General features: G+C 36.0%; 2 protein-coding genes across 3 annotated transcripts; one reads left to right on the forward strand and one right to left on the reverse strand.

The window, feature by feature from the left end:
• Positions 1 to 3,223: 3,223 nt before the first annotated feature.
• LOC7478313 (protein HEADING DATE REPRESSOR 1) lies at positions 3,224 to 5,969 on the forward strand. 2 transcript variants are annotated; one of them, XM_024592662.2, is made up of 3 exons: positions 3,224 to 3,513; positions 5,102 to 5,449; positions 5,534 to 5,969. In XM_024592662.2, the coding sequence occupies exons 1-3, from the start codon at positions 3,457 to 3,459 to the stop codon at positions 5,750 to 5,752; spliced, it is 624 nt and encodes a 207-aa protein (XP_024448430.1). In that variant the 5' UTR covers positions 3,224 to 3,456; the 3' UTR covers positions 5,753 to 5,969. The 2 variants fall into 2 exon arrangements, with proteins under 2 accessions (XP_024448430.1, XP_002303864.1); XM_002303828.4 differs by having other exon boundaries at positions 3,226 to 3,513; positions 5,124 to 5,449.
• Positions 5,970 to 6,239: 270 nt separating this feature from the next.
• Positions 6,240 to 11,473, reverse strand: LOC112325725 (uncharacterized). The gene is made up of 6 exons (XM_024592661.2): positions 11,213 to 11,473; positions 10,842 to 11,063; positions 10,587 to 10,760; positions 10,345 to 10,451; positions 7,979 to 8,307; positions 6,240 to 7,034 (listed from the first exon to the last, which is right to left on the reverse strand). Exons 1-6 carry the CDS (start codon positions 11,339 to 11,341, stop codon positions 6,451 to 6,453), a joined length of 1,545 nt encoding a protein of 514 aa, XP_024448429.1. The 5' UTR covers positions 11,342 to 11,473; the 3' UTR covers positions 6,240 to 6,450.
• Between the last annotated feature and the right edge of the window lie 436 nt (positions 11,474 to 11,909).

Consider the following 11,909-nt stretch of genomic DNA (forward strand, 5'->3'; position numbering starts at 1 on the left):
ACAACAATTCTCAATTTTTTTTAAAAAAATCAATATTTCTCAAAAATTCTTTTTAAACATAAAAACAAACAATTTCATAAAATAAGCATTGAAAAGTTAAAATAATATCATTAATTTTTTTAATTTCTATCATTCCATAGAATTGGAGATGCGGAGAAGTGCAGTACCCCCTCGACTTGAATCTCAAGCTATCTTTCACAAAATCCAAGGAATTTACAAGCTGCCATTATATGAGAGGTTGGTTTTGCAGCCACCAGCCGAGATCATGACTAGTCATGAGGGGACCCTGAGGTCACCTCCAAAGCCTGGGCCATCACCAAGAGGCCAGGCCATGCAATGATGGGTCCATGATCGCAGCAAATTTTTGGAGGCCTACACCAGCAGGCGAACTATGTCCTCCAGAGCCAGCGACTCCGGCTATCCAATTTATGCATCCAAAACCACCTCCAAGGCGATAGATACCTAGCCTAGCTAGTAGTTTCGGCTTGAGATGATGATCTATAGTCTCTAGATATATAGTTAAGCAAGCGCACTCGCTATGTCTCCGACACACAAATATAAATTCAACTGTTTCCAAGGTTCATGTCTAGGTGCTGGTTTTATGTTTATGCTTGGCAAATCTCATTTCTACTATGTTTATGCTTGGCAAATCTCATTTCCAATGTTCTTCTTTTATATCATCGGAATCGTTATAATCGTTATGATGTCTTTTTTTTCTTTTTTTAGAGGTGGCGCGTGATAGGATGGATTGTTGACAGTGTAATTTTAATTTGTGATACATTATTTTTTTTTCTAACTTTGTCTTTATTTTTATTTATTTTTAATATTTTTTTCTTGATTTTTTTTGTATAATCTTGATTGTTTTTAATTTTATCCTTATATTTTTTTTAATTTGATTTTTATTCTTTTAATTTTTTATTTTTTTTAATTTCACCGTTCAATAAAAATTTCATAGTTATTTTCTAATTTATTTTTTATTTTAATTTTGATCACTATGCTTTTAGTTGTTATTTTTGATTTTAGATCCTTTTATATAATTAATTTTTTTTATTTTATCATCCAACATTTAATTGGCTGAGACTGGGCTTTACTGTTTTTTCATGTATGACGCTTCTAGTCCAATTATTTGAGTCTCAAGTTTGAAAAGTTAACGAGGGTTTGCATTTTTTTATTTTTTTATTTCATTGCTAAACATTATTTTTAAAAAAAAAATAGGCTTCGTGATTTTTTTAAATTTTTTTATCAGGTTATCTTAATTTAATGATCTAGGCCATGAGTTTGATAAATTAACCTGAATTAACTTGTTTTTTATTACCCCGACAACATATCTATTATACTAATTGGGTTGACTTGCGTCGAGTTTCCTTTTCTTTTCATTTTTAATCTAATTTTATTATTTAATATTTGATTGAGTGAAAATTAAATTATATATATATATATATATATATATATATATATATATATATATAAAAAAAAAATTCTTTTTTAAAAGTTACTGTGATCTTTGTCCGCATCTAGTTTTATAGCTAAACTTGTTTTTGTCCTTTTGAGTTTCTAGAGAAGGGGTGCTTAAAACTCTCTTTGATGGTCAACTGTGGGCGAGGCTTGGTTTTCAGGTATGAAGGATCAACTAAGGTTGATTGTTTTTCTCAAAACACCAACACAACAAATTTATTTTGATAAAAAAGTTTTAATAAAGTCAATGGGTTTTTGCTGGGTTCTTCACTGTGTTTTATCTCGGATCAAGAATCAACCTATATTTTTTAACCAAGTCAGGTTAGGTTAATTTCCTACCTATTTTTTTTTTTTGAACTCGAACTAGTTAAGGCGCCTCAACTGGTTTGAGTTATATAACTGTAGATGGATGGAGGGTTTGCCTGGGATTGTTGTCTCGTAATTTTCAAGTACATCCGTGGTTTTTGCCCTTAGGTTATCTTGATACTACACTTCATCATCTTGCATCACCTTCAAGAACAAGCACGTTCTACACAACCCAGAAACTTGCCACCATTTAATTATACACATTGTCTATACCATTAGAATCTTGTTTTCCACGGACACAGTTTCTTCTGCGATGAAGACATAGGCGAGCACGCAAAACTGGACTAACCTCAACACCAGCCCAGGCCAGGCTGCCCATGGTTCATGTTGAGCCCTAAAGGCTAAGCCCGACTACATTCTCCAACCCACCAACCAAACCAAGACTTGAAGACGAAGCCAAAATCATGAGAAAACGTAAAAGGAGCTGCTTTACTATACTACCCATTGAAGGTCAGTTGGTGGATAGGTGAGTCTGCTCTCTCACAGAATCCAAATTTCAAGAAATCTCCACCTCCCGGTAAGAAATTCCCCTTTGCATCATGGGATATATGCTTTTCTTACAACACGTGGTATCAAAGCACGAAGCAGAATATAATTTGCACTAACTCTCTGTCAGAATTGACATGGAATATAGCTCGTAAAAGATATTAGTAATTGTGTTTTTTTTTTTTAAAAAAAAAACTATTGTTTTAGTTAAACTTATCCGAGTCAATATTAAATCTAATTTAAATTTAAATTAAGCTTTAAATCATGAGTTCTAACAATTCTAATTATAATAAATAATAAAAATAGGAGGGGAAACAGACACCAAACAAATGGCAATAAAATGATATAACCAGGCAAATAAAAACCAGCTAAAGAAGATAACACGTGCATGAAATTAAAAACACATAGAAAATGGGTGAATGCACGCAACACAAAGCAGAGGTCATGGGACCCACTGTTGGCTTTAAAATCCTCAACCTCAAGCTAAAATCCCCACCGTTCAAGATATCAACGACATCCCACCTTGATGCTACCGTCACCAGTAACGACCCTAAAATGGGTCATCTATATTTTTATCCCTGTAAATTAATCAATATTATGATCTGGTCTTTGTAGATCAAGATTATTCAATATCATCCCTATAATTTCTACCAACCTTTAAATACTTAGAATCCCTAAAACACCCAGGAGGAAAAAATATAAATCGTCCACATATTTAGATGTAATTAGTTATTTAAAACAAAATTTATATTTAAAATTTTCAAAAACTATGAGATAAAGATTGATAATTGACAAGTCATTAAACTGTAAGGACTGTAATAGACATTATGAAATATTTGGGGACTATCATATAGTTTACCCCAGAAATTCAGAAGAACAAATAACAACAGCAGCATTTATCTACAATTTTTCCTTTGTAATTGAAGACTGAAGACAGCAAACAAAATACAAGAAAAGAAAAGGTTGAAACAGACACAGCTTGCTATCTTCAATACCAAAGAAACCTCTCCCTCCCTCCCTCCCTCTCTCTCTCTGTCTAGAAGCAAAGAGAGAGCTTGGTGTTCTAGCAAGTTGACATAACTTCTTTAATGGGAAAGGAGAACGATAATAATATCAAGGATATGAAGATGGTTGAAGCAGAACCTTTGAATGGCTTCTCTCCAGTCTCTTCAACTAGGGTCTTTTGGAAATCTAGAAAGAGATCAGGTAGTGCCAAATAATCTTTCTTCTTCTTCTTCTTCCTTGTGACCTTTTTCTTCTTTCTGTTTGCTTTCTGGGATAACAAGAGAGAACTAGACAGAAGGTGTGTTTGAATTCAGTCATTTTTTATATGTTTGTATGTTTTACGAACATGTCTACCTAACCCATATCTTGAAATTTGATGTTAGTCACAAATTCTAGTTCTTGTTGCATGCTCTTGAAAGATCTGTGTCAAAGACTTCATTTTTCAGACATTTAGGAGCTTAATTCTTACATTCCTCGTGATAACAAGAACAAATCCTTTAATGATCAATTATTAACCATAACCTCCTCTCTCCATACAGTAGAGAGAGGCAAAGATGATAGCTTTAACATTTGTTAGTTAATTAGAGAGAGAATAGTTTATTATAACTTGTTGCTTCTTTCTTTCTTTCTTTCTTTTTTGGTCACAAGACTCGTTTTCTTTGGTGGTACGTTAATTCATCAGTTTGGTGTAAATCACACACTCTCTCTCTTTCTTCTTCTTCTTCTTCTTATTATTATTATAATTATTATCCTTTTTAGTTACTTTTCGTTTTGTTATTTCTTACAAGAAAACACCAATCATCCCCAATTATCAAGGATGGTGTCTTGTATAGTAGCATTTGGTAACGGCCATTTTTTTTTAGTTTAAAATTATTATTTTTTATATTTTAATATATTGATATAAAAAATAAATTTTAAAATAATAATAAAATATTATTTTAATATATTGAAAAACACTCGGATATACTTTTTTTGGAACATTTTGGTTTGTAGATTTTATAATTAGAGTCAATTTCTTTACTCACCTGATCCAAGGCCTACATCTCCTAGCCTTATTTTGAACTTAGGAAGGTTGCTATTAATTTTTGGCAGGGCAAAAGGGCCATCTTGCAACGTTTTCGGTTTATTACTACCAACTTCATCTAACGGGGGACATCCTTTATAGATTACTATGAATTGTGATAAAGACAGCTTCGCCTAACATTTTTGGTTGATGGATCTGTGATTTATACAATAGTAAATGGTATTTTGTTAACTGAAATCATGCTTCTTAACCTTGAAAGATGGAAAAACTGGGTGACTTGGTATAGGAGATACTGATGTTTTCTCTTTTCATCCCCTAACCTCTAGGAAGAAAAGAGTAATAATTTTCTGGACAAAGTGGCAATGTTATTGTCATTCAGAAAGATTATCAATTGAGTTCTTTGCAGATAGATCAGTAATTAGCAAATTGTAGACATCAAGTAACTTAAGCTTGGTATAAGTTTGTTCTGAAAGAGCCAAGTGTGTGGATTGTCAGTTTCATACATGTCTATTATGGTTGCCTAAGCTCCCAAAGAGCACAGAAAAATGCATGATAAGTGCCATCATGCATGATTAAGTCACACGTATTACAGTTTTCTGTATTCATTCAACATAATAGCATAATCGTTCATTGTTTACATTTCTCCTTCAAGCTCAAAATGCATAACACTGTCGATATCAGTAGCATATATGTGACTTGTTCTATTTTTAGTGCTATGTATGCATGATATAGATCTGCCATGCCTCTAAAATTGTTTGGAACTAGAATGGTAACTTCTTTCCAACAGCTAGCGGGAGGAATTTAGACAAGGTAACGGAGAACACTGTTAATGAAACACCCAACAAACAGGAAGAATCTTCCACTGATGAAAAGATGGAGGACCCGAATCCAGCTTCAGAGCTTTCTGAGCGTCGAAAGGCCCTCTTTGAACCATTGGAACCTGTAACAAATATCAACGGCAAAAGGCTACCTGCAGAATCCCTACTCCCTCCACCGGATTTTGATGCTGCGAGCTATCCCAAGGGCTGGCTGATTGGAAAGAAGCGAAAGCTTGTTAATGTAGATGTTGTTGAGAGTATGAGGAGGATTGCCGTGCAGGAAATGAATAGAAAGGTATTAGTTTCATAAGCCTAACATCCCTTACAAATCACCTTGACTGCATGTACGGAATGAATCATCATTGAATGATTTTTGCAGGACCGAGAAATTGATGGCCTAAATGAGCAGTTGGAAGAAGATGCACGGTGTCTAGAACATCTCCAACTCCAACTTCTGCAAGAAAAAAGTAAACGCACCGAGGTAGAGAGAGAGAATGCTATGCTGCAAGACCAGATATCAATGCTGATGAACATGCTTCAGGAAAATGAACAATTGGGCGACGAAGATGTGGGCGATGAAGACCCTGATGGACCTTAAATAGTTGTTTGATCGTTTATTTTTTCTTTTTGTAGGCTTGTTTGGAAAGTTAGAAGAATTTATACATGAATACTCGCACGTTTTTGTCCACATATTTCTTTGCGGTATTTGTTACCTTATATGTTGGAACTGGTCGCACCTTGTGCACGCTTCTTGTTGTTTGTAGTTGTCCCCTTCCTGTCTTGTAAATGTATATACGCTTCTGGTAATTTGTTCATGTGCCTTGGCTAGCAATGTTTAGATTCGATAATGCGGCAACAGATTCTTCTGCCTTGTGTTGCCCAGTGATTTCATGTGGCATGCTGCACTATAGTGGGCGTCAGATATATTTCTTCGAAATATCAGAAAGACGTGCCAAAAAATCTCTATCTTCTTTGAAGGATGTAGCCCTTGTCATGGACAAGGTTCATAGAAAATGATTTACTGTTTAACACTGCAACACCACATTCCATGTGAACTGTTTGGATTACACAAGGCTGTGATCCACTAGAAACTAATAACAACTAGCTTTATATAAACCGTTAGGATTGCAAAAGACCGTACAAAGAAAACACTACAGTTCAAACCCTATGGTCACCAGTAACCCCATATGAACATGGGAGGATTCTTCATCAATATCCATCTCTGAACCCCCAAACTGCTGTACAAGTTGAAAGAGGTAAATTATATCCCTATACTGCTTGATTACCACAATCTTCCTATACATTGAATAAAAAATGTGGTAAAGAGGCAATCCTTGGAAGATTAAGCATCAGTTCTCCAACTGAGTCCTTCCTCGTCATGGCTGGTGCTTGCTTGCAGCAGGTAACGTTACTAGCTTCTCCCTCAGGTGCAGGAAAATCCTCGGCAAGTTTGCTTTGACATTCTGATGCACTAACTGAATTAGTTTCGTCTACTCTCCCACCATGATCCATATCTAGATTGTCACGACACTTCCCCTGCAAGTCCCAGGCTGTTCCAGGATCCTTCTGCAGTAGGCAGCAAAGAGAATTGACCCTTGTCATGAGGGATTGCTCATCCGAGGCTGATGTAACTTGAGAGTCTCCAAGCAAGTATTGGGTAATTTCATCCAGAATGTCACTGCTCTTTATGTCACCACCACAGAGGATAGAGTTGCCAGAGGTCATCTGTTCTGAAATGCAATGTCCAATATGGTTCACTAGATCGCTCATTGACATGGATGGATGAAGTCCAGGCACTTTAATTTGATCCCAGTTGCTCGGCAACTTCTGTTCCCCTGTTCTGTTGCTCCTGATTTCTTCAAATACATGGGTCTCCATTCCTAGAAATAAGAGAGAGATGAAAATGATTACAGAAGGCAAGATAAAAATTAAAACATGCAAATAAATTCACAAGAGAATGAACAAATTTCAAACCACCATTCCCGATATGGACCTTAAAAATGGTAACCATGAAGGTATTACAGCTTTAAGAAAAGAAGGATTTGACATAAGCAGTCAAACAAGACTAACAGATGGTTCTTGAAAATGTCAAAGATGCTTAATATGAACTAGGCTTAACAAAAAAATCAACTCGGGAGCTTACATGCCTGTGCCAATATGACACTGTATGCAGTTCCCTTACTGCCAAAGGAGTTCTCCATTTCATATTCAGAGAAACCACAGTTTTTGTGGAGAATTCATTTTAGTTGACATACGAATGACTCCAAGTCTCTGTAAAAGCTAGATCATATATAGTTATATTGACTGATTATTTGAAACCTTCGTCCCACAAGTTACTAATTTTAGCAGCCATATAGCAAAAGCACTTTTGCAGTTTCTTCAGAGTATTTTAGCTATGGCTTCATGTAATCACAGAGTTCATTCCCAACTAGTCCGCATTCTGAACCATTGACTGAGGTAACTCTGGTTCCTCATGATTATCAATACACCACCGTAAGGGAATCAGTTAGTGGTCTCTGTTAATATTAACTGCAACAGACATATAGGCGATTGCAATCCACCATTTATTGTAAAAAACAAAGATATGTTACAGTAGATCAGATATGTCTGATTGCTTCTAAAGAAAATATATAGGTAAAGAAAATGGTTTTTAACATTAAGAACAGTTACGAGCATAGTGCAGCTCAGACCTCATAAAATTATGAGGTTAATTATCCAAGATGACAATGGCAGAGGGTGTAGATATAATATGCAGGCATGTTTTTACCATAACTTCGTATCATCATTTTCATCAATATATTCAGTTTTAGGATTATAATCTTACCGAAGCTAGTTGAAGAAGTTTCATGGGAGATATTTTCAGGAGTTTGACACAGGAAGCCTTGACATTCATTATTCAAGGAAGATAAAAGAACTCCAGATGGTTGTCCTGCTTCCCGCAGAGAAAAAACAGTGGTCTTGTCCTCAACTTCAGAATCAAGCCCTTTGCCAGATTCATGCAAGTCACTGAATGCAGAAACTCTTTGCTCAAAGTATGGAGATTCTAATACAATTTCTTGCTGTTGACTAAGAAAGTTTAGACGAGGATCACATTGAACAAGCTTTTCAAAATGCTTTCCCATGAAGCCTTGCTGGCAATGTAGAAAATGCTGCCTGTGTAAGAAGTAAGAAAATCAGCATTGCAGTTCAAATAAAATAAAAGAGCAAAAACTGAAGGAATCAATTGTTAATAGCATCTTCTATACATCATGAACAAAATGAACTTCTCAGCAATGACGTAATAAAGCTTTTGTTGAAATCCAGCCAATATGGTAAGTAAGAAAGGGGCGCTTCATGGTCAAGGCATAGCCATGTAGTGTGTACAGAGGGAAAGACCGCTTGTAATGATTACAGAAAATCAGAAATCTTGAACAAAAAGGGTGATCTGTCCACATCAGACAGGAATAAGAGTCTACTTTAACCAACACGGGAGAGTACATAACAGAGGTTCGATGGAAAATTATAAAAACCCACTGATCTCATAGACAAGATGCAATGTCATCTAATTGGACTTCAGATCATCATAAAATACTAAAAAACCATCCAAAATATAACAGATAAATCCAATTTACTAGTTGCACCCATCAATACTTCAGACTTGATAACCTGACATAATGCAATATTTCCAATAGCCTGGACCAAGATCAGCTCATCCTTTTCTATTCAGTAAAATGATGAAAATTTGAAGCATCTCCCATAAGATTTGCTAAAACATAGAAACAAACTCAACTCATTTTCAAACCTAATCATTTGCAGGCCTGATTGTAGCATCTCCCATAAGATTGCTAAAATGTAGAAAAAATGAAGGTGCAAGATGATAAAGCCCAACAAGAGAATTGGGATATGGCGTCAAGATAATTGTAGAAGAAGCCAAGAGAGGCAAGTTAACAACTTCTTGCACAAGAGTTGGTTGGATACAATAAGAATCATACATGATAAAAAGAAGAGAGAGCCCTTCTTTAAAAAGAAGAAAGGGATATGGCCAGGAACCATGATGAAGAATGTGGCGGCAGCAACTGGACAAGAAAATTAGCTTAGATGAGCCATGTTTAAGCAAATACATAAGTTCAGCAGTAACAAATTCTTCATGTGAGCTCTACAGCAACAACTCAATAATTTGTTGTTTTTCCTTTTCAAATCAACACCAAAGTTGCTAAAGAGAGAGTTATAATGGAAAACATACACAAATCAAAAGGCTGAGAAGGCTAGGGAGAAGACTTTGTCCCTGAGGGGGGAATGGCTATGAGAGAAGGTGAAACTTTGAATGGTTGGGACCAGAGCAAGGATTCTTACACACTACAAGACCGCACATTAAAGGCTTTAATTTTAAAGATGAAAGGATTATGGATGGGAACTGGGTCTGTGAACCCCAAGCTCACATCACTGAAAATTATTTCCGCTTGTCGGCAATCTATCACACTGCCATACCTGATGTGGATGAAAGAAACATGAAGATTTCAAACGAAGTGAAGCAGCATTTGTGATTTCTGCAAGAGAAATTGGTTTTGAATTCTACAAAAGGGACTCAAACAAGTGTCATGGTGCGTGAGTACAATTCCAAGACAGGGAGGAAAGTTGAAAGGGTGCATACAGTTCTATATGTATTGCAGTTTAACAGTGTGACAAAGCAGGATGTCTATGATAGCAAGAAATGAGAAAGGTGCAGCAAGCATGGCAAGATGATCGATCCTCGAACACATTCCAAATTTTAAGAGTTTTGAGACTTTCAAAATTCAGGGGGAGTGTGGAATTAATTTTGAAGTCAAAGTGTTTTTTAATTCTCCTAGGTGCATTATAATTATTAAAGATATGTTTATCCTTCTAAGTCTCTCAAATTATCCTAGACTAGTATAAATATATGTGTTCAAGTATTGTATTCAAGTCCAAGTCCGTAAGACTTCCTCTCTCTAAGAATAATATATTATATGAAAGATATTTATTTCCACCATGCTTCCCTTCCTGTCTTCACCCAGCTTGTTCATTTGTATAAGCTCATGTTTTTCGATGAAAGATAAAAGTGAAAAGAATATCAGACACTTGATGGTCTAATAAAAGTCACCAATATTGTGATCGCCAGATATTTCAACAGCGAGGCAATAACATATATAAGTTCCCCTCGAATTAATAGAAGCTTAAACATTGTATCAGTACCTGTGTATGCTTGCTTGTCCACCAGTAAAATCTGATGTTGCCTGCCACAAAGTATGCTTCCTAGGTTGTGGATTTGTCTCTCTAAAGAAAAGGGGCTGTCTAGCCAGCTGCACCAAACACATACAACCCTCCATCACCACTATCATTATTAAGATTAAATGCGCGCGCGCGTCAGAGACAATAAAGAGGGACATGTATTATACAGGTATATGATTGTAATCAAGAGAAAGAAAGTAAAATACCACTACATCCAAGGTTTCAGGCCCATCATCAGGAAAATTTGCCTTGATTGCCACAATATCTGACCACTGAATTTCAATCTTATTCTTAAGCCCACCATCAAGCACTTCCCAAACAAGTTTATGCTTAGCAAAGTAACACTTTGCCACCAAATCCCCTTCATACCTTGACTTATACTAAGTCAACAGGAAAAAAAAATCAGAATTCAAAAACACTAATTACTCAAATAAAAGTAAAAAAGAAATCAAATGGCATACCTCCCAATTCCCTATTTTTAGAAATGAAGCAGGAAAGTTCGAAGCTTTAAGCTTATCGGCTGCAACGGAACCAGGCTTCTTTGACAACATAGTATTACTAGTGTTTTGTTGAGATAACTTCATTTGAATCAAATCCAGAAAAGACGGGCTCTTTTTCAGTGTCAAACCAATCGGGCTTGGCTCTCCAAGTGGATTGAAAGCTACACCATCTGGATTCATCACCTGCCATCAGATAAATGAATCAAGAAATCAAAACCCCATATTTAAATCGAACAATAGAAACTCAAACAAAGACACGGAAAGAAAAGACACGAAATATAGTTCTGTATGGTTACTGAGAAGGTGAAGAAAGGAGAGAAAAGAAAGGGAACCTGTGAAGAAGGGTGGTCAAGCTTTGAACGTTTAAAAAGTGGGCTGAGTTGATCCTCTAAAGAATCCTCAGCTGCTTCCAGCTTCACAACTGCTGTTTTTTCGCCTAAAGAACTCATTAACTGAACCATCTGAAACCTACCTTTATTTTATCTTAGTGAGTTAACTCGGTTCTAGCTCAGAATCCTCCTTCAACTAGCAGTCTCAATTATCAAAAGCTCTCTCTCTTTTATTTCTCCACAACTCTCTCTCTCAGCCGAAACAACAGCATTCTTTCGTCTTCCGTCTTATATTCAAACAAATGGGAACCAGGAAACTTGTGAGTTGACCACTATACCCTTTAAATGAGAGGTGGTGGGCATGGTAGTCCCCACCGGTATGACCCTGTTTAGATTTCACATTACTGAACTGATGGGTTAACTCACGGCTGTCAACGGCTCATATTTAATTAAATGGGAACCAGATGACTTGTAAGTTGACCACTATACCCTTCAAGGGAGGGGTGATGGGCATGGTAGTTCTGTCAAGTCGACCGTATCATAATTCATCCTATTAATTTACTCGAGTTTATTATCAAGGTTAATTTAAAAATAATTTAAAATAAAATCCAAGTTAAAATCAAGTTTTGAATCGATAAATCAAATTAATTTGTGGAGACATGCCTAGTTTAATAACTAACTATACTCACCTGTGTCCACG

The sequence above is a fragment of the Populus trichocarpa genome, chromosome 3, assembly GCF_000002775.5.
Source record: "Populus trichocarpa isolate Nisqually-1 chromosome 3, P.trichocarpa_v4.1, whole genome shotgun sequence".
Lineage (NCBI taxonomy): Eukaryota > Viridiplantae > Streptophyta > Magnoliopsida > Malpighiales > Salicaceae > Populus > Populus trichocarpa.

What these genes read in the sequence shown, in the direction of transcription:
- LOC7478313 (XM_002303828.4), top strand. Translation starts at nt 3,396, where the DNA reads ATGGGAAAGGAGAACGATAATAATATCAAGGATATGAAGATGGTTGAA. An exon ending in GAAATCTAGAAAGAGATCAG is followed by an intron (nt 3,514 to 5,123) that starts GTAGTGCCAAAT and finishes TCTTTCCAACAG; the next exon opens with CTAGCGGGAGGAATTTAGAC. An exon ending in TGCAGGAAATGAATAGAAAG is followed by an intron (nt 5,450 to 5,533) that starts GTATTAGTTTCA and finishes TGATTTTTGCAG; the next exon opens with GACCGAGAAATTGATGGCCT.
- LOC112325725 (XM_024592661.2), bottom strand. Translation starts at nt 11,341, where the DNA reads ATGGTTCAGTTAATGAGTTCTTTAGGCGAAAAAACAGCAGTTGTGAAG. An exon ending in CTGAAACCTTGGATGTAGTG is followed by an intron (nt 10,452 to 10,586) that starts GTATTTTACTTT and finishes TGTTTGGTGCAG; the next exon opens with CTGGCTAGACAGCCCCTTTT. An exon ending in GGACAAGCAAGCATACACAG is followed by an intron (nt 8,308 to 10,344) that starts GTACTGATACAA and finishes CTTCTTACACAG; the next exon opens with GCAGCATTTTCTACATTGCC.